Source organism: Cryphonectria parasitica (assembly GCF_011745365.1).
Source record: "Cryphonectria parasitica EP155 unplaced genomic scaffold M406scaffold_3, whole genome shotgun sequence".
NCBI lineage: Eukaryota > Fungi > Ascomycota > Sordariomycetes > Diaporthales > Cryphonectriaceae > Cryphonectria > Cryphonectria parasitica.
The window spans coordinates 2195023-2221871 of record NW_024468911.1 but is presented as its reverse complement, the minus strand read 5'-3'; the positions used below and the strand labels follow the sequence as shown (position 1 = coordinate 2221871).

The 26849-nt window shown below is 52.2% G+C and overlaps 9 protein-coding genes across 9 annotated transcripts; 5 read left to right on the top strand and 4 right to left on the bottom strand.

The window, feature by feature from the left end:
• The first annotated feature begins 1065 nt into the window (after positions 1–1065).
• On the top strand, positions 1066–2045 carry M406DRAFT_321523 (uncharacterized protein). Its single transcript, XM_040919521.1, has one exon. It carries the CDS (start codon positions 1187–1189, stop codon positions 1919–1921), a length of 735 nt encoding a protein of 244 aa, XP_040778253.1. The 5' UTR covers positions 1066–1186; the 3' UTR covers positions 1922–2045.
• A 929-nt stretch (positions 2046–2974) lies between these two features.
• Positions 2975–4357, top strand: M406DRAFT_288281 (Aldo/keto reductase; the record flags this gene model as incomplete). Its single annotated transcript, XM_040918784.1, has 2 exons — positions 2975–3139; positions 3253–4357. The coding sequence occupies 2 exons, from the start codon at positions 2975–2977 to the stop codon at positions 4171–4173; spliced, it is 1086 nt and encodes a 361-aa protein (XP_040778252.1). The 3' UTR covers positions 4174–4357.
• A 333-nt stretch (positions 4358–4690) lies between these two features.
• Positions 4691–5497, bottom strand: M406DRAFT_328380 (uncharacterized protein; the record flags this gene model as incomplete). Its single annotated transcript, XM_040920321.1, has 3 exons — positions 4691–5043; positions 5122–5344; positions 5402–5497. 3 exons carry the CDS (start codon positions 5495–5497, stop codon positions 4691–4693), a joined length of 672 nt encoding a protein of 223 aa, XP_040778251.1.
• Positions 5498–6767: 1270 nt separating this feature from the next.
• Positions 6768–8169, top strand: M406DRAFT_61238 (uncharacterized protein; the record flags this gene model as incomplete). Its single annotated transcript, XM_040924727.1, has 3 exons — positions 6768–6804; positions 6877–7890; positions 7985–8169. 3 exons carry the CDS (start codon positions 6768–6770, stop codon positions 8167–8169), a joined length of 1236 nt encoding a protein of 411 aa, XP_040778250.1.
• A 176-nt stretch (positions 8170–8345) lies between these two features.
• M406DRAFT_69448 (uncharacterized protein) lies at positions 8346–9820 on the bottom strand (the record flags this gene model as incomplete). The annotated part of the gene is made up of 3 exons (XM_040925271.1): positions 8346–8371; positions 8499–9603; positions 9701–9820. 3 exons carry the CDS (start codon positions 9818–9820, stop codon positions 8346–8348), a joined length of 1251 nt encoding a protein of 416 aa, XP_040778249.1.
• A 4396-nt stretch (positions 9821–14216) lies between these two features.
• On the top strand, positions 14217–15588 carry M406DRAFT_321522 (uncharacterized protein). The gene is made up of 2 exons (XM_040919520.1): positions 14217–14286; positions 14404–15588. The coding sequence occupies exons 1-2, from the start codon at positions 14228–14230 to the stop codon at positions 15509–15511; spliced, it is 1167 nt and encodes a 388-aa protein (XP_040778248.1). The 5' UTR covers positions 14217–14227; the 3' UTR covers positions 15512–15588.
• A 155-nt stretch (positions 15589–15743) lies between these two features.
• Positions 15744–18250, bottom strand: M406DRAFT_89802 (uncharacterized protein). The gene is made up of 3 exons (XM_040926161.1): positions 17155–18250; positions 16241–17055; positions 15744–16149 (listed from the first exon to the last, which is right to left on the bottom strand). Exons 1-3 carry the CDS (start codon positions 17978–17980, stop codon positions 16054–16056), a joined length of 1737 nt encoding a protein of 578 aa, XP_040778247.1. The 5' UTR covers positions 17981–18250; the 3' UTR covers positions 15744–16053.
• A 165-nt stretch (positions 18251–18415) lies between these two features.
• M406DRAFT_61235 (uncharacterized protein) lies at positions 18416–20685 on the bottom strand (the record flags this gene model as incomplete). Its single annotated transcript, XM_040924726.1, has 4 exons — positions 18416–18453; positions 18910–20326; positions 20440–20532; positions 20578–20685. 4 exons carry the CDS (start codon positions 20683–20685, stop codon positions 18416–18418), a joined length of 1656 nt encoding a protein of 551 aa, XP_040778246.1.
• A 2190-nt stretch (positions 20686–22875) lies between these two features.
• Positions 22876–24128, top strand: M406DRAFT_274751 (Clavaminate synthase-like protein). The gene is made up of 2 exons (XM_040918233.1): positions 22876–22967; positions 23063–24128. The coding sequence occupies exons 1-2, from the start codon at positions 22932–22934 to the stop codon at positions 24074–24076; spliced, it is 1050 nt and encodes a 349-aa protein (XP_040778245.1). The 5' UTR covers positions 22876–22931; the 3' UTR covers positions 24077–24128.
• Positions 24129–26849: the final 2721 nt, after the last annotated feature.

The following is a 26849-nucleotide window of genomic DNA, read 5'->3' as shown; positions in this document are numbered from 1 at the left end:
CAGGCTTCAACATGAGCCCTGTCATCAAGATGCATCGATCGACGGAAGAAGAACTCAAAAGATGCCATCAGTCAAGCCACGCAGATAAAATTAGGTTGTCGGTCCAGCAACGCTCACCGCGCCCGATCGGAGGTTGGGACGGAGTTGGGATGAACGGCTGCAGCCCCAGGGTGCTGTGCATGAAAACATCACATGCTGCTGCAGGCAAGGCCCGATGTGTAGCAACATCCGCTGCACCCTCCCCTCCTTTCCCCTCTTAGCTACAGCTCAAGGAATCCAGGCCCGCCACGGGTATCGTGCGCCCGATCGTTCTACTTTGAGCAAAATGATCTTAGCCTGCTAAATGCACACAAACTTTGTCTTATCCGCCGTCGATAAATGCCCGCACAGATTTTTCGAGGGCCTTTGTCATTTTCCATACGGTATCAATTGTTATTCTATTATTATTTTTTTGTTCAAAGACTGGCCTAAACCTAAATGGAGATCAAAGGAACAGTACCAAGATGAACAAACAGCCACATCGCACCCCAATCTTTGTGAAGATACTGTGACAAGACAAACTAAATTTCATGGTCATTGGAACTAGGTGCGGCCATGTTGCAGCACAATGATCGTCGCGACACCACAGACAGAGAACATGACTTGTGGTGTGTGTGGGAAGAGCAGGACTGTAAGTTACATTTGCCACTCCACCACCACTTGCAGCATATCAAGAAGGTTCAGCTCACTTTGGGGGCGCAGCACAACATCCAGGCTGGTGTCAACGGTGGGCAGCTTTGGTTGGGTCAGCACTACTGTACGGTCTCGGTACTTTGTTACATTTGTCTGGCTGGATTCCAGAGACTATCGTCCTCTCTTGTATTGGCTTGTTGGTATTTTCGGCTCAGCCTAGTCCATGGCGAAGGAGCAACAATACTCAGCATCTTACCCTCCTTAATAGAAATATGACTTCTCATCCGGGTCCCGAGACCGACGAAACCCCCCCCCCCCCTTCGTTGGCACCTTATCCCGCCTTCTTCCCTTCATGGCTTCTTTCAACTTCTCTTCTCATTCGCCTTTTCAGAGCGCCTTTATAATTACATGAAGACTACTATTACTTCCTGAGAGTCATTTTCACCACCGTGCCGGGAGAAAGTTCTTCTCCTTCCACCACTATTTTTTTCTGTGTCTCTCTTTTACCTTCAACATGTCATCAGCCTTAATCTATCTAAAAATCACTCTCGGCCTCGTGGCTATTGCCTCCGCGATCGAGCTGGCCTTCATCTCCGCCACCGTCGCCTATCTCGTCCAAATCAGCAAGCAGGACCTCATCGCGACCAACACCGCAGGCACCAGCGAACCCGTCAATGTCCCCAGTCTCCCAGCCAACCTCTCCGTGAATCAGGGCCACACTTCCAATGGTGCTGCAGGGACAGGGCTCATCGTGATCGCCCTCGCAGGCAGCCTCGCGCTGCTCCTGCGCAGCCGTCCAGGCTACTATGCCTCGACCCCGACAGGACTCTTCAGCCGGATCTTGTACCGCCTCTGGCTCGCCCTCAACGTGCCCGCGCTGCTGCTCACGCTGGGCGCGCTGGCGTATGTCTTCGCCGTGACGAATGCGCACGCTGGCCAGCACATCGATGCCAGTCTGCTTCGTGGTATGAGCGCGGGGAGCAAGTACCCGCTGCTGGAGTGGACGCCACAGGGTTGGTTCCAGGCACTGCTTGAGCTAGACCTTGTTCCGGGCGATGTGAACCTCGGAGCGATCCGGAGCCATCTTAAGATCGCCAAGGGGTGGGAGTACAATCTGATCCCGTTCTTTATCGTACAGCTTGCTGAGACGGGGTGTGCGCTGTGGGATGCGAGGCGGAGGCGGAGGGAGGATGCGCAGTATGGGCCCGCGGTGGGAGAGAAAGGCATGTCTTACGGAGGAGGAAGATAATTGCATGATGATTGGTGAGAGATGTGCAAATATGGACGGGATTAGCGAGTAAAACCCTCATGGGTCTCAAGTTGGTCACAATCGACCCTCATCATCCTTGAATAGATTTCTCGTTACATGTCTGAACCTTCTGAGAACCTCCATACTTTGACCTTGGGGTACACATCTGCTGTGCCCAGAGGGCTTTTATTTATATTGATCATTTTAGAACCTCATGTCCCGAGTACATAACACTTCTATTTCGAACCTACAGCTTCTGGTGAGAACATTTGCATGTAACAAGAAGTCTGAATGAGCCATCGGTCACTGACTACAAGGCCCTTGATCATTCTATAGATGGGTTTATATGTTCGCCAAGTGTAACTACTATCAAGATATTGTGGCTCATGTCGCCGCACCGCCGCTAGTGGTCACAGCTCATCTAAGTAAATTGTTTATGGAAGCAGGTCGATAAAAACAACACCCTTTGGCATGTGAATTTCTCTCATGATTGGTTGTTCGGCTTTAAATAAGAATAAAACCTGACGCAGATAGGCGAAGCTGGAGCCCGTCCAGGAAAGCTCGAGCCCTCTTTGTCAAATCTATCCGGTCTCACCAACCTACAAAAGTGCTGATTTCGCTCGTTAGGTAAGCACTCGAACAGCAGTTCTTACTTCGGCCGCCTGGTACTTGATGAGAAATCGAGACAACAATGTGCAAAAAGCGGCAGTCCACGCGCTGATCGCTCGACAGTGATGACGCCATTTCCGGCTCGGACTTGCCATCCCGAGCTTCTTTTTGGTTGTGCTCTAAACGCCTTTTGGTTGTGCTCTAAACGCCGACCATTAATGCCGGCGGCGATACCATTTGGGTTGTGTGACGGGAGAATTGACGACCATATTTATATCCAATGCATAGGACCTTCAACCCCGCTCTCACAAAACACTCACTTGCCCCTCAACTTTACGACAAGCAGTGATCTTCTGCTTTGCAACAATTCGCTGGTGTGCCGTCATCTCAAGACCATCACCATTTCTATTTCTATTTATACAAAGCCCCCTCTGATTCATCATCATGACGGACCAATCACTGCCGCCAAAGCTCAAGGAGAGCCTGGCCAATTCTCTCTGTGAATTTCGGCAGCTTGGAAAGAGTGGCCTTCGCATTTCCGTCCCGATCTTTGGATGCATGAGCTTTGGCGATCCGAGAACTTTGCCGTGGGCCATCGGCGAAGACGAGGTAAATTTCTACTATCCTAGTCCCACTTATCCTTATTGCCTCCTCGAAGCTTTCGAGTATCCACAAGCTTTGCTCTACCCTACTCATCTCCTGCTGACGCCGCACCTCCTCAGGCTCTCCCTCTTCTGAAAGCTGCCTACGACAAGGGCCTCACAACTTGGGACACGGCCAACGTTTACTCGAACGGTGTCAGCGAGGAGATCATCGGCAAGGCCATCAAGAAGTATGAGCTCCCGCGTCACAAGCTAGTCATCATGACCAAGTGCTACGGTGCCGTCTCGGAGGACCCAGAGGGCCGCTACGTCGTACAGAGAGACTCCTTCCAGCTCTCCAAGGACTATCAAAACCACTTTGGCCTGGGCCGTCTAGCCATCTTCAACCAGGTCGAGGCATCCCTCAAGCGCCTGGACACGCCGTACATCGACCTGCTGCAGATCCATCGCTTCGACGACACAATCCCCATCGAGGAGACCATGGAGGCGCTGCACGACCTTGTAAGATCCGGCAAGGTCCGCTACATCGGCGCGTCGAGCATGTGGGCCTTCCAGTTCGCCCAGATGCAGTTCACTGCCGAGAAGAACGGCTGGACCAAGTTCATCTCCATGCAGAACCACTACAACCTCCTCTACCGCGAGGAAGAGCGTGAGATGAACCGCTTCTGTAACGCCACGGGGGTCGGGCTGATCCCCTGGGCGCCTCTGTGCCGTGGCCACCTCGCCCGCCCGCCGTCTGAGTTTGGCAGCACGCCCCGGTCCGAGGGCGAAAAGCAGAGCAGCCCGGGCAGCCACGGCACGGTGGAGCCCGACCTGACCATCATCAAGAGGGTCATCGAGATCGCTGACAAGAAGGGGTGGCCCATGGCTCATGTGGCTCTGGCGTGGATCAACAAACGAGTTGCCAGTCCCATCATTGGGTTCAGCAAGGTGGAGAGGATTGACCAGGCTGTGTCGGCGCGGGGCAAGGTCCTGACTGAGGAAGAGGAGAAGTACCTGGAGGAGCTGTACGAGCCGAAAAAGATTCAAGGACACACGTGAAAAGTTTTACGGACGAAAATATACGAAATGCAGGGTTCTGGTCAGCATGTGTTAATCACTGGGTTCATCGGTTCACCGTTTCCATTTTAAAACTTTCGAGTAAAATATTCAAGTGTTGATGTTCATACACATACCATGAAAATCAGCATCGTAAGAGACAGAAGAAATGAGTTCTCAGACTCACCTCCATTGACTCCAGCTTCTCGTCCCAGCAACGCATATTACAGCACGGGCTGTTCTTGATTCATGTGAACACATGTTCGTTCTTAATTCCTGAGCCTAGGCTCCTGAATGGTCGGTCCTATTTATGTCCAGGTCAGTGCAATATAATGCTGTTCGATGTCATCTAATCATTTCTCGCAAACGTCACGAGACTGGGACTTATTATCTGTAAGCTCAAGCTTGGGCTGGTAAACAACAATATCCATTTGGTACAAGGGAAAGACAACAAAGGTAGAAGTAGAAGGAGAAGAGGGGAAAAAACAGTAGACGAACTCCGTCTTTCAGCCTCAGACTCTCATTTCTTAGGAGGAGGAGGTTTGTTCCGTCTCGGGATGACCCGGCGTTCCACAAGATCGGCCGCCCAACGCACACTTCTCTTCTTTGTCTTGGGTATCGGCCCCCTCTTCCTCGAGCGGGCCTTGCTTGTCGGCTGCTCTCCCTCCTCCTCCTCCTCCTCCTCCTTCTCTTCTTCTTTGTTGTCTTCTTCCTTCTCTCGACCCAGCTCCTTCTCCTCATCCATCTCGCTGAAGCGGCGCTTCAGGATCGACCTGAGTGGCGCGATCGGGGCTATGATCTGCCCCGGCATCAGCGCGGGCCCATAGGCTTGTTTGAGTTCCTCTTTGTAAAAAAGGAACAATTGATAGGCCTCTGTAGAAGCGTGGTCAGTATCATTGTGTTCGAGCGGAACAAGGGTGTGCAGGCGTTGTAGATGGGAGATGTACTTACCACCGCCTCGAGGAAGAGGGATTACATCGGCCGCGCCTGTCACGGGGTTGACTAGTTGGTCATTTTCCCCATCTAGACGTGCCGCCCACCCGCGATACTGCATCATGCGCGATGCAGCGCGGTGTGCCCAGGTATCGATCGTGCGAGGACCGTACTTCTTGGAGAAGCACGTCTCTCCGTGGAGAAAACATCTCGCCAGCCCCGTGAGGACGTCCCGAATTGCCTAGAAACGGGAGTCTATCTCCATGGCGGGCCGGGCAGTAGGAGGGCGGTCAAAGACAAGATCGAACACGAAGTTGCGGAAATTCTTGACGTCCCTCGGGTCGACGGCACCCGTGTCACCACCGCGAGACTCGTCCATTAAAAATAGATACATTGTTCAAAATGATAATGACAACGTTACTGACTATTTGAAAAAAGTACAAAAAATGAATCAAAGGCCCCCAGAGGCTAGGATATGAACATACAGCTGCCTATAGTGGCTATTGCAGCCAGGGGACTGTATCTTATAAAACAGTGGGATTTGGAGCTAACCACCTCGACCACTGAACTACGTGCACGGCCTTTGTGACAGTAAGACTGTTGAAATGACTTATATAGTCACGATCGTTCGATAGTGGTGGAGGCGCCGCCACTTGCCTGCTTTTGCTGCAGCCTACATGCAACCGACTTGTTCGTACTTGAGCCAATATGAACGGGCTTCCGACCAGAATCCTGCGAGACACAGACGAAGAAAAGACGAGGGTATTTTCAGAAGAGAACGATCCTAATTATGAGTTGTCAATGACCACTCAGATTTTGAATATGTTGTAGCTGGATGAAGGGCAAAAGTGTAGTGATTCTCACCTGCAGGTGGGTTATGTTTGGTAGCCCCAATCGCCTTACTTAAGGAGGAAACACAGTATAAGATTATGAGAAAAGGCCTCTGAGATACTTACCGTTTCGCTCTCTGGAACCGGCGAAGACTTCCCGTTCGCCAATTACAGGGAATTTTGCGTTCCGCCTGGCCGAAACCTAAAAAGGAAGTACGGTTACAATTATGCAGTGACACGACATATGCAGATGGCTGTCTCTTTTCAGCCGTAAGACTACTCCACAGCATTTGTCACGAAGAGGGAAGATAAAGTTGTGCTTTACACTTCAACTAATATATATTCTGATAAATGTACTACCAAATACAACATGCAGATGGGAAAGTTCGGATACAACCGATCCAATCAGAGCATAATGTCAAGGATGTACGAATACGACTCTACTTGCCTCGGTATAAACACTTAGTATGCAATGCATACTCCTCGGGCCATCTCTAAAGTCTTAGTACTCGGAACTGAGGTCTTGTGATGGCTATTGGCGTCATCACTAGTGCCATCCCCGCTCTACTCGCCCCTAACAGGACCAGGTGTACAAACTTGGAAGTAAAGCCCAAGATGGATCTTCAGCATGCCCACACCGAGAGCTAGCAAGGAACTTACACACGAAGAAGAAGGGATCCTCGGAGCACACCGACAAGAAAGAACATTTGAAAAGTACTTATAGGATAGATCATAGCCTCGAGTAATTAGATAGTTCGTCTAGAAATTTTGTGTAAGACTTTACAACTTTTACCTTTGTTCTCTCTCAGTGGTTGCTTTCTTTAACAAAAGAAAATGGCCTCACGCATCTTGCTCTTGTTGATATCAACATGTGCGCCTATGCAGGCCCTCGCCCTGCCGAGCATACAAATGCGGACAAGAGCTGTTAATATCAATAACATAGATCTCGCCACACCAATTCCACCAACGCAAGATCCATTTTATAGCCCAACAGAAGGTTTCGAAACGTCTAGTCCCGGGACAGTCTTGCGCATACGTGAGGCGGTCGGAAATCTCACTACCTTGGCTGGGTCGAACTGCTCAGCAGCCTACAATATCGTATACCGGACGACCAACAGTCGTTACAATGCGGACTATGCAGTGACCACCATCTTCGTACCAGCCAGCCCAAGTCCAGCCCTTTTGTCCTACCAGGTTCCGTACGACTCGGCCTACCTAGACGCGAGTCCCAGCTATGCCCTCTACAGCACCGACGGCGCATCCTGGATGCAAGATGTCAGCACAGCCCTGTCTCTGGGTTGGTTCGTCAGCGTCCCAGACTACGAGGGCCCGCTGGCATCATTCACCGCCGGCGTCCAGTCTGGACACGCCACCCTCGACTCCGTCCGCGCGATCCTCAATGCAAACGCAAGCAACGGCCTCGGCCTGCTCCCAGACACTCGCTCTGCCATGTGGGGCTACTCGGGCGGTGCGCTGGCTAGCGAGTGGGCTGCCGAGCTGCAGGTCCAATATGCGCCGGAGCTGAACTTCAGCGGCGCCGCCCTCGGCGGTCTCACCCCCAACGTGTCGAGCGTCCTGGACTCGATCAATGGGCAGATAGACGCAGGCCTGGGCCCGTCGTCTTTCTTGGGCCTGTCTAGCCAGTACCCGGAGCTCCGGCAATTCCTGGTCTCCAAGCTCAAGACCACGGGCCCTTACAACGCGACTGGCTTTCTGGCTGCTGAGAACTACACCAACTCGCAGGCGGTCGAGGCCTTTGCGTTTCAGAATATCACGGATTATTTCGTGGGTGGCATCTCTGATCTGCTGGGCCCTCTCGCGCTCAGCGTCGCCAATGTTGAGGGCCAGATGGGGTATCATGGCGTCCCGCAGATGCCCATCTTCGCCTACAAGGCTATTGCAGATGAAGTGAGCATTGTGAACGACACAGATGTTTTGATGGAGCGGTATTGCAATGGTGAGTTTAGCCCTGGCATTTTTCTTGCACCACTAAACTGCTGGAATAGTCCGAGAAAAATCATGGAATAATGCTAACACATCTCACCTTTCAGTCGGAGCAAACATCCTATACAACAGGAACACCATCGGAGGGCATGCAGCAGAAGAGATCAACGGGAGGCCCGCGGCATTGTCATTTCTGCAGAGCGTTCTCAGTGATATGAATGCGACAGGCTTTCCATCTTCTGGGTGCAAGACCCAAGATGTCAGTGTTAATATCACGGACACGGTATTTTAGATGCCGATTGTCACAGATGGCACAACAGCACAGAGAATCTAATTATCAACTGAGTGAAGAGTTCACCAAGATAGATTTAATTACATGATATCACACAGAAGACCATAATCCACTGCAATGCAATAATGCCCCTGTTGCTCTAAAAGAAATGAAAAAAGAAAGGGAAAAAAAGACTGCTAGTTGATGGTTAATGGAATGGTATCTACATAAATCTAGTTGCATCTTGCCTCTAAAAATATGACAGCTCTTCCACCTCTAGCCTCACAGCTTTGCTGGATACACCTGCCCAGCCCAGCCAGGCTGGCTCTTCCAGAATCGCAAGAACTTACCAACCAACGCTTCGTCTATTTCAATGCCCCCAGCAAGCCGGGGCGAGACCTTGCTCGCATTCGTCATGTCCATCATCAGCGCGGGGGACGCTTTTTCCTGGACATCGTCCGTCCTCCCAGAAGCCATCACTCTATAGAACTTGATCAGGCGATACGGCGGGTTCCGAAGTACATTCGGGTCAGCCTCAAGACGATCCACCCACTCAGGCCACGAGATGGTTTCAAAGGTGAGGCCGTGGCGCCTCAGTGCAGGGAGGACGTCAGCTTTCCAGAGGACTGTTTTGGCGTTCGCAACGTGGTACACCGCGAGTGACGGGATCAGGGCTTTTGTGGCACTGTCGACGTGGTCCAGAAGGGCAATGTCGGCGACCGCCGCCCCGGTCACATCCGATGGCAGCCAGCTGTGCCCGTCGTCGTGGTTCTTGGCGGCTGGAACGGCACCGATCGTGCATGCGGCTGCGATGATCTGCGGCTGGGCTTCCTTCGCGTTCCACATGCCGTATTTTGTGTCACCGCAGATCTGACCTAGTCTCACGATGCTCACCGGCAGGCCGGCCTTCGCAGCGGCAGAGCAGATCTGTTCTGTGGTCCACTTCGACAGGGCGTAGTTGGTTCCGTTCGTTGCGGCCTCGAAGCCGTACAGTTTCTCGCGGATCGGCTTTGGTTCTGCTTTGAAGATTGCACCGACAGTCGAGATGAAGACAAAGGCAGGTTTTGTCTTCAACTCCGACTGCAGGGCCAGGTTGATGAGATCAAAGGTTCCCCTGCAGTGCGGTTCGAAACTCGGAAATTTCATGTTGAAATTAACAGCCCACGCGTTGTGAATGATCACCGTGACTGATCTTCGGAGTGTCTCGTAGTCATTCTGCGAGAGGTCCATCCTCTCGCGGCTATACAGATCGTAAGGAATGGCTATGATCTTTTTGCGTTGCTCAAGGCTAAGATCCTCGATGAGGTGGTTCTTGATTAGAACGTCGTCTAGGCGCTGTGAAACAGGACTTGATTGCTTCGATCTGATGAGACAATAAACTCGGTCCACAGTAGGCCGTTGGATGAGAGAATGCACGATGTGACAACCGATCACGCCGGTAGAGCCTGTAAGAAGCTGTCACAGTTTCATCAAGGGCGTCAGCTACATGGGTCACTCGTGTGGCCAATTCCCGCAATAGAAGGTCTGCAGCATGTCATTGCATGAGACGTACCACAACATCTCCAGCCTCAGAAGAGTCGATCGACCCGGCTCTTTTCTCTGAGAAGTCTGAGAACTTTCTTATCCAGTCGTGGGCGGTAGCCTCCACCTCTGTGTCCTGTGAGGATGACATTGCGTAAGCCGCCTAATGAAATCAAAACTGCGAGAAGAGTATTGGGTACAATGATGATGGATTAATTCATGGGCAAAGAATTTGTATATTTATATGTAAGACAACTTTCTTGAAATGTATTAACCTCGTGATGATCACCTTCTCAAGTGGACTGACATCCAGAAGGGAGACGACAAGAAATATCATGGGATCGGATGAGGTCGACTCACTTCCTATACGGGTCCACATCAAATGCCTCGGTATAATCGTGGATGACGACCAGCAATACACACGTACGACCGGCGCTAAGGTCCATTCCTTGCATCCTTCTACCATTTCCTTGACGCACTTCAGGGGATCACTGGGCTCTTGTTCCTCCGGAAAGTGCCGCTTCGACGAGGGGCTCTTTTTGTGGGCGGAAATATGCACTCCGCTTCAGTGGCATTTAAAACCCGAAGATCGTGGCGGAAGGCATCTACTATGTGAGCAAGGGGTGCTTGCCTACAAATAGACATCGACCCGGGCAGAGCCATGGGGAATTTTGCTGGGAAGAAAAGGGAAATTCTCTGCACAGGAGGCGTTTTTTGATCGGCATATTTGACATTGAATGTGGTACAAGGCTTGAGCAGATCTTCTTGTTTTAAAGAGCCATACTTTCTCACCGATCTGAATCAGTTGCTGTTCTCGTCAATGCAGACTAAACAAGAGATTTTGCCGTAGCTTTGTTGCGCTTAATCTTACCTCTCTCAAATTCATGTCCTCTTACACCTCTCCATTTTCAAGCTCACTTCCAGTCCCAGCTGAGCAGCTGTTCTGCAAATCCTTTTTTCCTTCTATAGAACCAGGACGCTTGGAGATCGCAGATGCAATAGCAGGCTGAGCAAGAAAGGGGACTGACACGCAATCTCCAGAGCCTCCAGAGCTTCCAAGCTCGAATATCCGAAGGCTAAATACCTCAGTCGTGAACTAGGCCTTGAAATGTAACTATTCCTCCTACATTTTCTCCTCTCGCAGCGTCTCTATTTCTCAATAACTACCAGGGCAAGGTAATATTCTATTGTTATTGCCACATATTGTCATCTGTGACTGTGGTGAGCATCTTAGACTTCCGAGATCTGTGCCGTTGTGATGTCAAGACGTGGTCTTGTTCCTCGTCGCCAGAAGACTCGAGCAGGCATGCAAGATCTGGTAGCTGTGACCTGTACTACCTAGGTAGGCCGCGGGCGTTGCTGTTCTTGCCGCCTTTGACAAGTCGCGATGAACCAGGACCCAGCATGAGCTTTAGCAATTGCACATGTGTGGGCAGGAGTTGCAACGACCGTTCATGAACAATCTTTGCCCTCTACAACTGTAGCACAGTTGTTAGCTTAGCCCTGACGATTCTACTACCACTTTGTCCAGAGCCATAGTTCAAACTCGTCTTTTTGTTGGCGCAGTGCTGAGAAAATTAGAAATGATGGTCTTGATTGGTCTGAAGTTGTGCTCAACACCTTGATTGCGATGCATGAATCTTGACACGAAGGGCGCTTCTGCTCTCATCGCGTGGGATGTACGCTACGGACAGAAAGACATATGTATGAAAGAGAAGGAGGAGAAAGCCGTCTGACTATATATCCATGCGGTTGAAGAATTCAGGGCAGGTGCGGCTTGGAAATCTTTGTTCTAGGTATCATCTTTCTCGAAGTGATTTGTGTAGCCAATGCATCGCTGCTTGTAGTGGTCTCCTAATTCTGCCTCTGAGGCTCCTCGGCTTCTCCTTTTTGAAACGTCTGGACCCATGATTGCGGCATCAATGACACTGCAACTGTATGCTGCAGTGCCCCCAAGAAGTTCGATGGGGTTGAGTCGTTCCTAAAAAGATATGATGAGTTGTTCTTGATAGACACTGGTGATCGCTTCTGTGACAAGCACCCCCAACCACTGTTGCCGTTGAATTCATCGAAATCAAGTAATTGGGCAATAGGGAGAGAGAGAGAGAAGATTCAAAGCTTCTGGAGGAAAGATATGAAAGCATTCTAAAGATTCCCACAGGAAGACTTGAGTGTGCAGTTATGTAGCAATTACCACACACATTTGCGGTGGTAAAAGCCTTAAAGAGAATCCTTAGTAGTGGAGTCCATGTAATGGACAAGCTGAACTGGGCCAGGTTGGAGCAACAATTTAGATCATCTGTTAGACGTGACCAATCATTCACCAACTGAAACCTTCCTTATTAAAACCTGTAGACGAAACACGTGACTCCTTACTTATGCGCAACTTATAAGCCAAAGTTTAAACTTGTGTGTTTTTGAAACATAAGAGACCAAACATAAGAGAAAGGCAAAGAACAAGTATGTGGATCTAAGCATTTGGTCAGGTCGAGAGGTCAGGTAGCAGCTCATAATGAGTGCCACAGCGAATACAGGCCGCCATCTTCTTAGTAATAAAACTTTCAGTCTAGCTATCCAGTCTCAAGAATTTATGGGTTATTAGTTCGACGAGGATTGTTTGCTTCAGGGAAGAAAAGGCTCTGGCAATACTCGCATCAACTCATGTGCTGTCGGCAAGGAGTAACGTATTGCAGTTGGTGGGGCATCTCTTGAGCAAGTTCTCACGACACGATAAGGGAGGTTGGGTTGATGTTGATGTCATCACGATTCACATAAGCATATCATCCTCGAGGGTTACAAGCCATCCTAGTAGCCAGAATAACACCTCAACGGCGAAGTTTTGCTGTATCAAAGCACAGGCCTACCAGAGAAAACAGAGGAAACATGTACGAGAGCTGCGGGGGGCAAGATATGATAAATGTATTATACGTTACTACGAGCATATATGGCATATATCCGATTCGTGCGTCTTTTGCCCATGTAAGATGCAACATCCCTGCATAAACTTGCTCAACAGAAGATGCACGGTTGACGAAACGTGCTCAGGCTACCGGTGGAACACAGTGGGACGGCCCCAGTCTGGGCTGTCCAATCAGAGGGCTTTTCCTGACGGGAAGGTTTGGTACGCCCGACTATTCCCCCACTGCCGTGTGCCGTGGCGAGTTGGACCGTTGAAATCTTGCGCAGGTTAGTGAGGGAATCCGTACCAAAACTTGCTCTGTGGGATGGAGGGGGGCACTTCTGGAGACAATAGGAGAGAGATAGAGGGGCAGAGTAGGGTAAAGGTAAAGGAAAAGAAGAAGAAAAGGGCTCGAGCTGTGTCTCTTCGATCGACACAATTGACCATCTCTTGTTTTCTTCTCTCTTCTCTCTTCTCTCTTCTGTCTTTTGTCCCTTTGGTATCATGGCAATCTAGCACAAAGGAAAGAAGAAGAAAAAAAAGAAGGTATTACATTGACCAAGGCGAGACCTTGGTGAACCAAAACCTTGCCCCCACATCCGTTTCTGAATGGAGTAATATCACATCCTTCAGCTCTTCCCATCAGTCATATTTCCCTCTTTCGGTTCTCACTGTCAGATACTGTCGCCAAGATGGGTGTGCCGTGGTTGTATTATCCGCTTATGCTGCACATGTATCGCGACCCAGGCGAGTGCGCTCTGACACCAGAACAATGTGCATACATGAGCTACACCTGGAGGAACTGGTAGGTTCTTTCTAGATGATCAACAATTTACTTCTCAGTGAATATCCGTGAACCTCTTTGCTGACACACCAATTCCCTTCCTCTTTTCCTCTCTTTTCAGGTACATAGCCGACTACGTCTACGCCCGTGGGACGGTCTACTTCTTCCTCATCACCATCTTCCTCTGCACCGGCGGCTTCCTCGCCCTCAAGCACACCCCCCTCGGCATCAGGACGCGCGCATGGTGGCAGAAGCTGGTAGCCATCTTCCGCTTCGCAGCCTACCGTCGCTATGAAGTGTTCGGCCGGTGGCAGACGCCCACGGTGGGGGTCATGTTCCTCCTGGCCGTGGGCTTCCTCTTCTTCACGGCCATGACCCTCGGGCCCAGACCCTACTACTGGCCCACCACGGCTGCCTTTGGCGACTCGCCCCCCTTGGCGACACGCAGCGGCTGGCTGGCCCTCGGCGCGACACCCTTCATCATCCTGTTTGCGGCCAAGGCTAACGTGATTGCGACGCTGTCGGGCGTCAGCCATGAGAAGCTCATGGTCTTCCACGCATGGCTGGCGTGGGCTGTTCTCGTCCTGGCCCTGCTGCACACGTTCCCTTTTATCGTGTATAATTACAAAGAGGGCATGATGACAATGCAGTGGACCACCAACTTTTCGTACTGGACTGGCGTGGCTGCTATTGTGCCGCAGGCCTATCTTACCTTTATGTCTGTGCCGTGGATCAGGTCAGTCTTTGCCTCTTCATGTTGAACCCCAGGGTGGGAACGAGAAAATGATGGGAGTAACTGACATGTTTGATGTGATGATGAATCTCTTTTTTACAGAAACGCCTGCTACGAGTTCTTCAAGGCCACACACTACTTCATGGCCATCGTCTTTATGGTCTTCTTCTTCATCCACTGCGGCTTCACCCTCTCCTCAGCGTATGTCCTCTCTCCCCCCCCCCCCCCCCCTCCTTCCTCTTCTCATGTCTTCATCTCTGTCTCTATCTCTCTCACCCACACAAACATTCCACCGGCTTTCCTAACATCATTCGGCAGTGACTACTTCATCGTAGCCGGCGTCCTCTACGCCCTCTCCTGGTGCTACTCCCAGATGAAGACCTACTTCGACCACGGCTTCCACAACCGCGCAACCATCACCCGCCTCTCCCCACGCTGCCTGCGCGTCGACATCCCCGTAGGACCCTTAACCCTCTGGCGCCCAGGCCAGCACATGTTCCTCCGCTTCCTGACCCTGGGCACCCACCACGCCCTCACCGCCCACCCCTTTACCATCTGCAGCCTGCCCGACCACGACCGCCTCGTCGGCGCCCCCCGCTCCGTCATGACCTTCTACGTCAAGCCCCGCGGCGGGTTCACAGGCCGTCTGGCTGCCATCGCTGCGGCGCGCGGTGCGGGCGGCGCCGTGGCCACGCTCCCTGTGCTGATGGAGGGCGCGTATGGGGGGCTGCACGGCAAGCCGCTGACGGCCTATGACCGCGCCCTGGTCGTGGCCTGTGGCTCTGGGGCAGGGTTCTCGCTGCCCTTTGCTATGGAGTGGATCAGTGCTGCTGCTACTGCTGCTGCTGCGCGGGACTTTGCTGCTGCTGTTGGCGGCAGCGGCGGCGAGAAAGGGGTGAAGGAGGTGGTGGCGGCGCCCAAGGCGCCCAGGAAGATGACCATTGTCATTGTTACGCGCGACACCAGGATATTGCAGTGGTACGAGGCGGCGCTCTCCGAGTTCCTCGAGTCCCAGAACCTGGAGATGCCCGAGGGTGCTCTCGAGATCAAGGTGTACCAGACCTCGGAGACCGACGACCCTGAGGATACAGAGAGTGACGCCGAGGCCGGCAGGAGAACACCGCCCTCCTCGTCAGAGGACGACGAAAAGGTCGAGCCCCTGGCATCATCATCATCGACATCCTCCTCCCAGAAGACACCAGCGACGAGCCTTGGCTTCAAGACTTTTACGGGACGACCCGACCTGGCGGCCGTCGTGCGAGATTTTACCTTGGAGGAGACTGGGTCGGTGGGCATGGCTGTCTGTGGACCGTCGTCGGTGCTGGCGGCCGTGCGGGACGAGGCTGCTGCGGCCGAGATGAGGATATTGAAGTCGGGCCCTGGTGCCAAGGAGGTTTATCTCTACTCGGAGATGTTTGGTTGGTAAGGAAGCAAGGGCCAGACGATGCAAGGCTGAGCCTGGATCAATCCTACGTAATTAATGAGATCATGAACTTAGAAGTGTCCTGCTTTTCCTTGCCCACAAGTGATGCTCGTCGTGTGATACTTGTCCCCTAGACAACCTGCCCGAGGGCAGACACTTGGCTGCTTCTTCGAACCCCATCAACGTCATCATCATGATGTTGGACAAAAATAAGTATTATCCAGATAGGAAGGGTATTGTAAATTGATTAAACTGTCATTGCTGCCATCTCTGTACCTTCTGTTCAAGACTTGAAAAGATGTCTAGTTTGCCAACAAAAAGGACATGTGTGGGCCATTCCCGATGGTAGAATAAAAAGGGCACAACTTCAAGAGCAGCAGAAAATGTGTATGATACAAGAGCACCTTGATCGTACAAAGACCAGAGACTACTCCTTCAGCCTCAGAAGCAACTTTTGAAAATCAAGGTCAGCCTAACCCACCAGATATCATATCATCAATTATAGCCACCAAACGCCTGAATAGGTCTCTCTCCGGTTCCTTTGTCTACACTGGCCGTAGGTCCTTTGAGTGCAGGGCCTTGGTCCATCTCGGAAGCTTGCGATCTCGTTCGTATATGAAGCCGCAATTATTGCATAATGACTTTATGGCCATGTTAGCTTGGTCATTTCAGATGAAGGGGTGAAGATGATGACCCTGTCAAAAAGGTAGGTGAAAAGAAGAGAGGACTTACCCTCGGTCCACGGGGCCCGTCGCGGACGGCCCAGACACACGTCCCCCAAATCTCACAATGAGAACACCGCCAGGTGAAGCGCTCATGTTCTGCAAGCGCCCCGCCACCGCCATATCCACCTCCAACATCAGGCGTGAATCTGCCGCCGCCGCCGGGCGTGCCCGCCCTCGCCAGTGGCGACAGGCTCCTGAAGCGCTTCTTCTTTTTGCTCCGCTCGCCACGGCCCATTCGCTCCTCCTCCTGCTCGATCAGACCAGCAAAGCCGAAGCCCGAGGGCACGCCGCCTACCATGCCTGTGTTGCTCGAGAATCGTGCCGTCTCCCTGCGCAGCCGCCTGATCTGCCGCTCGCGGTCGCCTTCTCGCTTCTCGATCTCCTCCTTGCTGAGCATCTCAATCTTGGGCTCCCAATCATCGGCGAGGTGTTCTGGATCGTACCGCCAGCCCGCGCGCTCGCCATGTGACGTGATCGCCGCATCGTTAGGGAAGTCGGACGCGTTCAGCGCCGTGGCACCTACCCACCCCGAAATCACGCCGCCGGATTCGCACGCCTCTTTCTTTAGCCGCAAGACCGCCTCATAGATGGCATGCGTCATGGCTGGGACCCATTCGCCCGTGAGGCCAAGGTCGGCGCACGTCTGCTTGGAGAAAACCTCGGCCGTCCCAGGGGGATGTAGCAGGGACCATTCGAACTTGTCCGAGTAGAGCTGATTTCCCATGTTGATGGTGAGGTTAATGATGCAGCGGTACGTGTCGTCAGGATTCAGTTCGTCCGCGTCGTCGGCTGAGACATGCTCTGCAGTCGCCGCCACTTCAGCTGTAGCGCCCTGCTGGGCTGGCGCAGCAGATGATGATGCAGTCGGGCCGGACGTCGAGATGGAAAGCCTCGAGGGCGTCGCTGGGAGGTGGGACAGACCGCTTCGCACTGGGGTGTCGGCGCCGTGGGCGCCCAGCGCTGCCGGTTGCGGGGTCGCCGGTATACTCGTCCCAGATTGTCGCTGTGGTTCGGCCGAGGACGTGTGAGAATGGAATAGAGGGTGCAGGGCGACGCCTGCGTACTCTTCCAGCTGCGTGCGAATCTGCTTGCTGATCTCGGTGATGAACTGCTGTCGGTGGGAGGGAGGGAGGTCGAGGTCTTGCACGAGCGTCGCGGCGAACTGATCTGTCGTGATGAGGGTCTCGTGAAGATTCCACAAGAACGTGTCCTTGAGCCTGTAGGGCAGCGTCATCTCGCCCATCCTGTACTGCGGCGCGTTGTAGTCGACGCCGAGCGCGCCCTGGGGCGGGAGAGGATGCGGCGGCTGAGGAATGAAGGCTGGAATGTCGAGGTCGATGCGGATCGGGATCAGGGTCAAAGGCAGGCACGACTGCGCATAGCCCTGCATGTCGGCGAGGCCCTGCTTCGACTTGTTCATCCACTCGCGGTATATGCCCTGCATCTCCACGGGTTCTGTTGTCTCCTTGTTGACCTTGTCGCTGGGGTCAATCTTGATGGAGCTGTCCTCGCGTCGCAAACTGCGCAGACCGGTGGGCCGCCGTCTATCGTCCGAGTCCGAGTCTTCTATATCATAGCCATCTTCTGCATAGTTGATGATCGTAGTACCTCGCTTGGTGGTGCGAGCGAGGGGGTTGGTCGGTTGGGAGGACGGCAGGACAGGCGTCAAGAGTGTGTTGGCGTAGGTGCGCAGACGGGGCGCGTAGGTTGAGAAGAAAGCCTGCGGCTCTTCCTTCGTGGCCGCCATATTCGCATATGAGAGAACAGTATTGAAAAGTGTTTGATAGGGCTGGCGAGGGAGGTTGTGGACGATGATCTGTTGGGGAGGATTCAGGTTCGTCAGAAGGGAGGAGGGCCGGCAACCAGGGCTGTTGGCCTTGGATCGCCTAGGAAGACCTTCGAGATGGGGTGTCGTCAATTAATTACTCAATGGCATCAAGACTAAAAAGGGGTGAAAGAGAGACAGTAAATAAGCCCCAAGAAATGATACGAGAGTCGTGAAGACGGGGAGTGATTGTTGGATGAGAGAGTAGTTGATGTCTAGGATTGGGGACTTCGATTTTTGCTTGCAGGTCTGAATGGTCTATCGCGTCCTCAAGCCAAAGCTGAGTCGCGCCTTGACTGAGCAAGGTTTGGGACTTTGGGGGAGAGCTTGGACCACTAGACTACCTGCCAAATCACGCTAAGAGGCAGGCCCCTCGCTGCCGCCCCCCACCATACCTCCAGTAATGGCTAGGCCTGCTTGGGCACACGCCAGGCCCAGGGGACCTCCTCCCAGGGCGCACAGTACTTTGGCACACAGGGGGGTGCCTTACAGTAAGACGTCACCCCTTACAGGGGGAGGGGGACCTCTATAAACCCACCAAAAAGAACAGAAGCAAAGTGTATCACCAAAATTATTATTCATCCAACCTAAACTTTTCTGCTTGTTGAGATTGACCAAGAAAGAAAGGACTGTGTTCCCAGTCTCTTGTACAGGAAGACGGTTTCGAAACCGGAACAGATGCAGATTGCTGCTAGGCATTGTCGATTGTCTGCCTTTCGCCTACAATTCCAACAGCAGCTTCTGCTTCTCCTCCTGCACTCCCACTTCATCACTCATCAAACCTGCAAATTGGTTAGTACACACATCCCTAAGCCATAAAAGAGCCCTCGTCTCATTTTATGCACCCGTACTCTTGGCCTGCTTCCATTCTTCCACCCAGGCCTTGACAAACTGGACCTCGTCTGCGTGGACATCCTTGATCGTTGCCGGTGGGAGGGTGGCTGTCGTCTCGTTGGGGAACAGGCCGTTCTCGTCCCAGTGGTGCACCGCGTCTGGGATCAGGTGGACAGGCTCGTCCGTCGTCGAGTTCCTCTCGGGCAGTCCAATGGCAAGCGGTGTTGCCTGGCGCCAGGGGTCATGCTCCCCGCCAATGATGGCAAGGCGCGGGTATGAAATGTTGAACCCGCCCCACTGGTTGATGCGCTCAATTTTTGAGGGGGTCGTGATGTTGAAGGCCTCCTTACATATGACCGACTCGAACTCGAGGTTGAGCAGACGCGAGATGAGCGGCAGCTGGTCCTTGGGCACGCCCGAGCCCGTCTGGAGGTAGCCCCATTCGAAGCAGTACTGGTACGGCCAGGATCGCCAGGTCTGGCTGATGTCATCGAGCTCGTAGAAGGTCGAGTTGTAGTTGGTCAGGCACTCGTCCTGCGTCACGCCCTCCTCGGCGCACGGGCTGACGACCTCATCGTTCACGAAGCCGATGTAGTTGAGCAGCGGGCCCGTGAGCGCTGCCGTCTCGTTGCCGTACCCGGCAGCCTGGAGTAACGCAACCACCTCGCTCTGCTTGGAGGCGGTGTTGTTGTACAGCAGGGTGGTGCTGCTCAAGGCGTTGCAGTAGGTGCCGTATGTCGTGTCGTTCACGGCTGGGTCCCAGTTGGTGTTCTGCAGCCCAGCAATCCCGCCCGAGATGGCATCGGCAAAGTCATCGCTGCGCGTCACGTTGCCGAGCCCAAAGACGTCCTTGAGCTGCTGCACATAGTCCGTCCCGTTCTTGCCGATGAGGATGTTGTCGACGACATTGGTGAGCTTCTGTGTGTTGGTGGCGCAGTCCCCAGGGGCAAACAGCTGGGCCGCCTCGTAGTACTGCCAGTAGTCGTAGATGGCCTCTGTCACGCCAGAACTCGAGACGGCGCCCCAGTAGATGTCTGGGTACAGCTTGCGCAGGAAGGCAACAAAAGCACCCGCATAGCTTCCTCCGTATGCAATGTACGGCACGCTGGACGGCGAGAGATCAAAGTCCTCCAGCCCCTCGAACTGGACATGCTTTGCAAAATACGCCATGTCTGCCAGGGCTTGGTCGGTCGTCAGGAACCGCAGATTCTCCGTGCTGAGATCCGGGGTGGGGAAACTCGTTCCATAGTAGCGATGCTCCAGAATGACGCCCAGTCCACCAGTGGCATTGGCGAGAATGGACACAATGCCCTTTTGAAGATACGGCAAGCGGTCGACACCACTATCCTCACCACTTTGGAGGACAATGACAGGCCCGCCCTCTTGGTAGTGGCTTGCATCGAACCAGTATCTCAGATTGAAGGTGCCATTGGTCTAAGTTCCTGGTCAGCAAAGCAGAACAAAGCATGAACATGTTGGAAAAAGAAAGAAAAAAACAAAAAAACAAAGCGATGAATCGGAGACACAAGAGATAAAGGCACACATACATGAGGTTCGTATATCGAATCATTGTGAAAGTGATCAATAGGCACACTGAGATTGTAGGCCGGATACAACAGACTCGGGTCGACATCACGAGACTGCAGTCCCCCAGTGAGACCTCGATTATACCCGCGTTCCCGCACCGCAGCGCTGTCCGCTATCGCTTGGAGCTGGCTAACGGTGAACTTTGTTCGCAGGGCATCGGCAGCACCAAGTCCCAAAAGGGCGGCAACAATGCTCTTCCACGCCATGTTTGAAGATAACAGTCGCAGGTGATCTTCTCACGATAGTGACCGGAGGGGTTCAGAGGCAACCACTTAAATGGCTCAAGACCCCAAAGAAAAGGAGGGGAAGAAATGCACGGCAGATTTATAAGAATGCACAGAGAGAGAGAGGAGTGAACTCACCAGGGGTGGCACTGACACCATTCGACATGCAACGGCAAGAAAGAGGCGAGGGGCTATGACTGGAACAGGTAGTACTTTTGCAAGGAGGAGCAACGGACCTGAACACCGAGAGAAGCTCGGCACGCAGTACGTACACCCTTCTCTCCTGCGGTAAGACGATGTCTCCGTGTCGTGATATGGCGCAACGGCCCTGTCTGGGTAAGTAGGTGCTCGCTGCTGATGCGTTGCTACCTCCGTCTAAGATTGCCACGGGCGATTAGAAACAGGTTGTGCTACGCTGTAAATGGAAGGTGATGTAAGGGCCCGGAGACAACCAGCCCACATTTGCGTGTAGTGATCGTCCCAGCGGTGGTGGGACAAGCCTTTAAGCCCTAATAACCACTGCAGACAGAAGCCCCGCAGCCACCGTGACCCCCTTCGCTCCCTTGCCAAGCTCAAGGGGAAGAGGGAAATGCGAGCGACATAGCAAGAGTCCAAGACACAGAATCAAATCGAACTTAATTTAGGAGGGGAAGAAAGCATCATGAGAAATGAGAGCATATCTCGTAACGGGCCTGGAAAAGCTTATTTGCTGTGTTATCACATGTACCATGGCAGTACAAGTCCGAGAACCTGGTATTAACTATTAAACCCCACCAGCTTAGGTGACAAAGCACCAGTTCGATACGAAGCACATCATGCCTGACTGCCCTCCATGTCCTCGGCAAGAGTCTAAAATTTAAAATTATCTTGGCTTGTCAGTCTCTCGTGCGGAGATGCTATAGCAGATTGAAGAGTAATTACTTGTAGTAAATAGGAAGTGGGAGAAGACGAAGCGATTCCCAAAAAGATCAATGTTCAGTTGAGAGAGAAGCCCCATCCAATAGGAACATAATATGACATAGCACAAGGCATTAATCTGCCATTTAATAATATAGCTTTGCTAAGGCACAACGGTTTGAAACAACAAGTCACCGCTGCAAGCTGGGTTACGTGAACGAAACACTGTCCGGTCACCTTCCTCGTCCAATTTGCCAGTGCGAAAAGGCAGCTAAACAGGAAGGTTGATAGCATCAAGGCACCATGCGCCTTCTAATATCCGATGCAGATCTGTCAAGGAGGCCAGAAAGGAGCAGAATTAAGTCAATGAGTAAACAGCAGGTAGCCTCGACTGTTGCTCATAATCATCACTGATACCGATGACCGAACGATCAACATAACCAAGTCGCAGAAGCGGAGACGGCTTGACAACTTCCCACCAAGACTACTTAATTACAGCAGCATCGAATGTAATTGTTCATTGGACGGTGCAAGATCCTTTGCATTGGGCTTTGCCGGACACAATCAGTCAAAAATTGGCAACAAAGTACTGCATCAAGTCAAGGGTATTCCTATACCATCATTTTTAAATCACCATGTGAACCTCCAATTAAAGCATTCAGCGTTGGCCAATTCATATAATCAACTATTCTTCAAAGTTGTCACGCACGTGAACCTGACTGCGGAGAGATCCATCTCTTCGCTCTCGCCGTTCATGTGGTCATCCACGTACTATTACACCAATTTTCATGGTCCACATGCAAATCTTCGTGTGACATGTTGCGTGCTCAGCAGTTGCCTGAGACTCTTCAATTATCGGTACTGATATCAGAATCTGAAATGGGCTTTGACAGCGGCTGTCTTCGGAGTGATGCCACCATCGAGTCGCTCGGGCGGGACACCAATACGTCACGCAGAAAGATAACAACCAACTCCTCTCGGTCGTTTCCGCTTATAATGAATAGACTAACAGTTGATCAATCGGATGCTAAAGATAAGAAACTGCAAAAAAGTTGCGTATTTGTTTCAGAGGTATTATGGAAGTCAAGTATTGCCACGGGAAACCCCTGCCAGCAAACGTGTGTATCTTGGATATCATCGGAGATGGCCGACTCGGCATCACTACGCCCAGCTGAGTGGCAGCTTATCAATATTCAAAAGGTCAGCCACATCCCCGCAAAGGGCTTCCAGCTGGCCTCATGCTGACATATTTCCAACGCCTTTTTACAACCTCATTTGCTTTAGGGCTCAGCAGAGAGCATCACAAGATTCCACAGTTCAAGCAATCGGCCATGGCCACCACCTATATGGATCGCCAGATCCCCAAGGTAAGCAAGAGAAGACGTGACTGTCGCAGCGAAACATCCCTTTCGCGGTCTTCCCTTATCTGGATCTTGCAACCCAAGCTGACCGTATCTTCCAGATCTCCCTTCGCGACTTTGATGACAGGATCGACGAGATCACTGTCGAGATCTGCACCGCGGCTGAAAACGTCGGCTTCTTCTCCGTCATCGACCATGGCCTCACGCCAGAGGAGATCAAGGGTATCTTCGCCACATCAGAGAGCTTCTTCGCGCTGCCAGACGAGATAAAGGCCACGGTGCCATGGAACCCGCAGAATGTAGGCTGGGAAAAGAACTCTCAGGTTCGGCCCTCGACTGGTGCCGCCGATATGAAGGAGTCGTACCAGCTGCAGTTCGGCGAGAACATGCTTACTGGCGGTAAGGGCTCTTCTGGCGAGAGCAGCATGTGGATGAGCGATCGCCACCTTCCAGGCTTCCGAGAAGACTGCCTGCGCTTCATGCACCGTGTCCAGGAGGTCTCCAACAAGCTCATGGTCTGTCTTGCCCGGGGTCTCGGCTTTCCAGACGACTACTTCCTCCAGTCGCACAATCCATCCGACCCGACGTGTCAGAATGTCATGCGTCTCCTGCATTACTTTGCTACTCCGGAGGTCAACGATGGGAAAATCTACCACAGAGCGGGAGCACACGCAGACTGGGGTCTCCTCACTCTGCTCTTCCAGCAAGAGGGTCAGACCGGGCTGGAGATCTGCCCAGGCCGTGAGGCGGTGACCAAGTTTGCCCTGGGCGATACTTGGACAAGAGTCAACATCGAGCCGGGTGCTATCATCTGCAACATTGGCGACATGCTCATGAGCTGGTCTGACGACCGTTTCAAGTCTACATTCCACCGTGTCAAGGCGCCGTGTGAGCCCGGAGACTACTACGGCGAGCGCTTCAGCATCGCCTTCTTCAACCAGCCGAGCAAGGATACCCTCATCCAGGGCCCCAAGAAAAAGTACCCGGAGATTACGGGCCGGCAGTTCATTGCTAATGCTATGCGGAACAACTTTGCGGCTAACAAAAGTGCAAGCGCGGCGCAGGAGAAAGTGGCCATGCATGAGTCCTCATCAGCTATACCAGCTGGCGCCTGATAAGTCATTAGCGAGAAGATCCTAAGTGTATGCAATATAGTGCTTTTTTGTCATCATTTCTCAGTAATCTTGCGCCTTCCATCAATTGGCCTGCAAAACAGATGTCAGTCGGCCAAATTTGCGCATTGGAGGTCTTTTGAAGGCCGTGAATGGTTCCTCCGGGCCTGGGTCGACTTGCCCTTCGTTTCCTTTTCCGGTCTAGGAAGCCATCCTGGCGTATTGTTGTGATGGTAAAACAAGAAGACAAGAAACCTGATTTGAGTTTTCCCTTCTGGTCGGCCTCCCGAAAGGCCGCCTTGGGCGGAGCTGGACGACCGATTTGCTCATCCAACCGCCAGCAGAAAATAGTAGAGGATCAGAAACAAGGGCCCACGTGTCGTTTCAAAGCCTCGAATTGCATGCTCGGAATTCCAGAATCCCAATGTTCTAGATTTCTACCAAGTTCAAGGGTCCAGATGACTCAGACAATCCGCCTGGTATTTGTTCCCTCCAGATCTAGGCTCTGCCGTAGTAATACTGGCATGCAGGGTCCCTGACTGCATGCAAAAGGGTCCATGCAATTCGTCCAACGCGAAGGCAATTTTCAATTACCATGTTAGAATCCTCCTGACTAGAAGGGTCCGGCCTTGTGCGGGAGGATGGTGAGTTGGCTCTTGGCGCGCCCTCGGGCCCGGCGTCCACGGGTCTGTCAGTCGGGATCTTATGCGAGTCACCGTTTTTCATCGTAACATGCCCGACGCCACATACAGCCCCCATGTGTGTTGTATGTAAGGAGGCTGTGGGTGGCCGCTCTCGCCTTTGATGGACGCTGACTATTTGCCAGAAAGTGTCGACTGAGAGGGTCCAGAGCGTGTACACTAGACGAAGGATCATATGCCGTAATCGCAAACAACAGGTACATTGGCTCCCCTTTGCTTACTTACAGACTGGAAGCGCTGCAAGTAATCTCCGAGATCTCACAAAGAAAATCCACCAAAACCCCAAAGTACCGAATAGAGGTGTAGAAGAAGGAGGAGGACAAGGAGGAGGAGAGAGATGCCACATTTTGTCCCCCAGGGTCCAGAATTTGATATACGATTGTAGAATGTTACTGGGTTCGGCAATCCGAGAGTCCAGACCCTGGCCCCCGTAGGAGACAACGAAGCTTGGCACTTTTCAACTTGCCTTCCCTCAGAGCTTTGTGATTCAATTGGGCATATCTTGTGTCGATCTTGGAGCACTGTACACGTCTCAGCCCGAGTATACGACAGGATTTCTCACAGGTATTGTTGCGCAAAAGAGAGGGGGAGTGATATCCATGCGTGCAGGTCGGGTATCCTTTCATCTTTGCTCGTGCAGTCAAATTTGTTTACGCACAAAACAAACGAAACGTCGGATTTGACCAGTGGTCTGATGCATCAAGACGCAAATTGTGGATGTGATGATGCGACCAGTTGGATCGATGTGTCAGGCATGATCTGGTATATGCATATGCAGGTACAAGAGTAAGTACATAGTCGTCGTGCCGATAAACCCACTGCCAACGCGGCGTTGCTTCTCGTGCAACGCAGACCACGTTTCTTGGTCACACCGTACCAGACCATTCCTTGAGCCTCAGCAAAGCACTCCTTCGGGAAGACCAACGCCCCATCAGCTTGGCAACGACCGCACGTAATATATCATCCTCGAAGTAAGGGTGGATGACTGGTCCCTCCGGGCAGGTGAGATGCATCTGGGCGGTGCTTATGTGCATGGAATAGCTCTCGGAGAAGGAAGTCGCCTTATTGGGGTCCACAGGAAGCATTTATTGTGCACTTTCATGTCTGGAATTCCAATTCTTTTCTTTTCATAATTATTCGTATCAGTTCTTGCGACTCGTATCTTTGTCTTTGCCACGTGCTCCAGAGCTCACAGCTTGTAACCCCTGCCCCTCCGCTACAAGCATTGTACCTTAAATCTTCCTCACGATTGGTTATGTAGTTCGGATCCTGAGGTACGTACTCGCTGGAAATAGGAGAAGTGTGTTGATAGGTACTTGTTTGGCTGACAGAACAAACCAAAAGGCTAGACCAAGCATCGTGTAGTATATGTCTTCCAGTAAGCAGCAACCAAAAACAAAATTATGATTGATCCGATAACGACGCTCAGCCTTCGCAGTCAGGACCCTGCCGCCCAAACACTGTCATTTATGATGAGGTCGGAAGCTCCGCAGCTCCGTTCTGAGCTTAAGACATGTACTGGAGAAAAAGGCGTGCTTTTCCTGACGGGTAGTTACGCGACGGAAGATGCATCGACTAAGGAGTAACGCCAAGGAAGATTCGGATGCCTTTAGTGAGGCTGTCCGGTCAGGCATAGGACCAAGTGACGCCGTGGACGGGGCCGAGAATGCAGCTCAGCCCTCTTAATAGGCTGGTTGGAGGCTCCGATTGTGGTCTAGCTGGCCCCAGCATGCTCCAGCCGTGTCTCAGCCTAAGCTTCTGGTGTTCAGGAAGCATGCAAGGCTATATGCATGAGCATGTGTCGGTGGCGGATTTGTTTACGCAAGGGTTCAAAGTTGACAGGATCTTGACACAGGGATGCAATTTGAAAATCAAAATCAAATTCTACACTGGGACAGGACAGGACCGTTGTCAACATGAGGTTGGTTGTTTTGTTTTTATATTCACTTCTCCCACCACTTCAATCATGGCAGTCTGTGTTGTTCGCCCAAACAACCACTTCTGTTCCATTGACAGCTCGGCAACTCTCCTTCCTATAACTTCGTCTCCGAATTGCACGCCCAAAGATTCATCAT

What these genes read in the sequence shown, in the direction of transcription:
- M406DRAFT_321523 (XM_040919521.1), top strand. Translation starts at nt 1,187, where the DNA reads ATGTCATCAGCCTTAATCTATCTAAAAATCACTCTCGGCCTCGTGGCT.
- M406DRAFT_321522 (XM_040919520.1), top strand. Translation starts at nt 14,228, where the DNA reads ATGGCCATCGTCTTTATGGTCTTCTTCTTCATCCACTGCGGCTTCACC. An exon ending in GGCTTCACCCTCTCCTCAGC is followed by an intron (nt 14,287 to 14,403) that starts GTATGTCCTCTC and finishes ATCATTCGGCAG; the next exon opens with TGACTACTTCATCGTAGCCG.
- M406DRAFT_89802 (XM_040926161.1), bottom strand. Translation starts at nt 17,980, where the DNA reads ATGGCGGCCACGAAGGAAGAGCCGCAGGCTTTCTTCTCAACCTACGCG. An exon ending in CGACACCCCAGTGCGAAGCG is followed by an intron (nt 17,056 to 17,154) that starts GTCTGTCCCACC and finishes AGGGCGCTACAG; the next exon opens with CTGAAGTGGCGGCGACTGCA. An exon ending in ACGGGCCCCGTGGACCGAGG is followed by an intron (nt 16,150 to 16,240) that starts GTAAGTCCTCTC and finishes ATGGCCATAAAG; the next exon opens with TCATTATGCAATAATTGCGG.
- M406DRAFT_274751 (XM_040918233.1), top strand. Translation starts at nt 22,932, where the DNA reads ATGGCCACCACCTATATGGATCGCCAGATCCCCAAG. An exon ending in TGGATCGCCAGATCCCCAAG is followed by an intron (nt 22,968 to 23,062) that starts GTAAGCAAGAGA and finishes CGTATCTTCCAG; the next exon opens with ATCTCCCTTCGCGACTTTGA.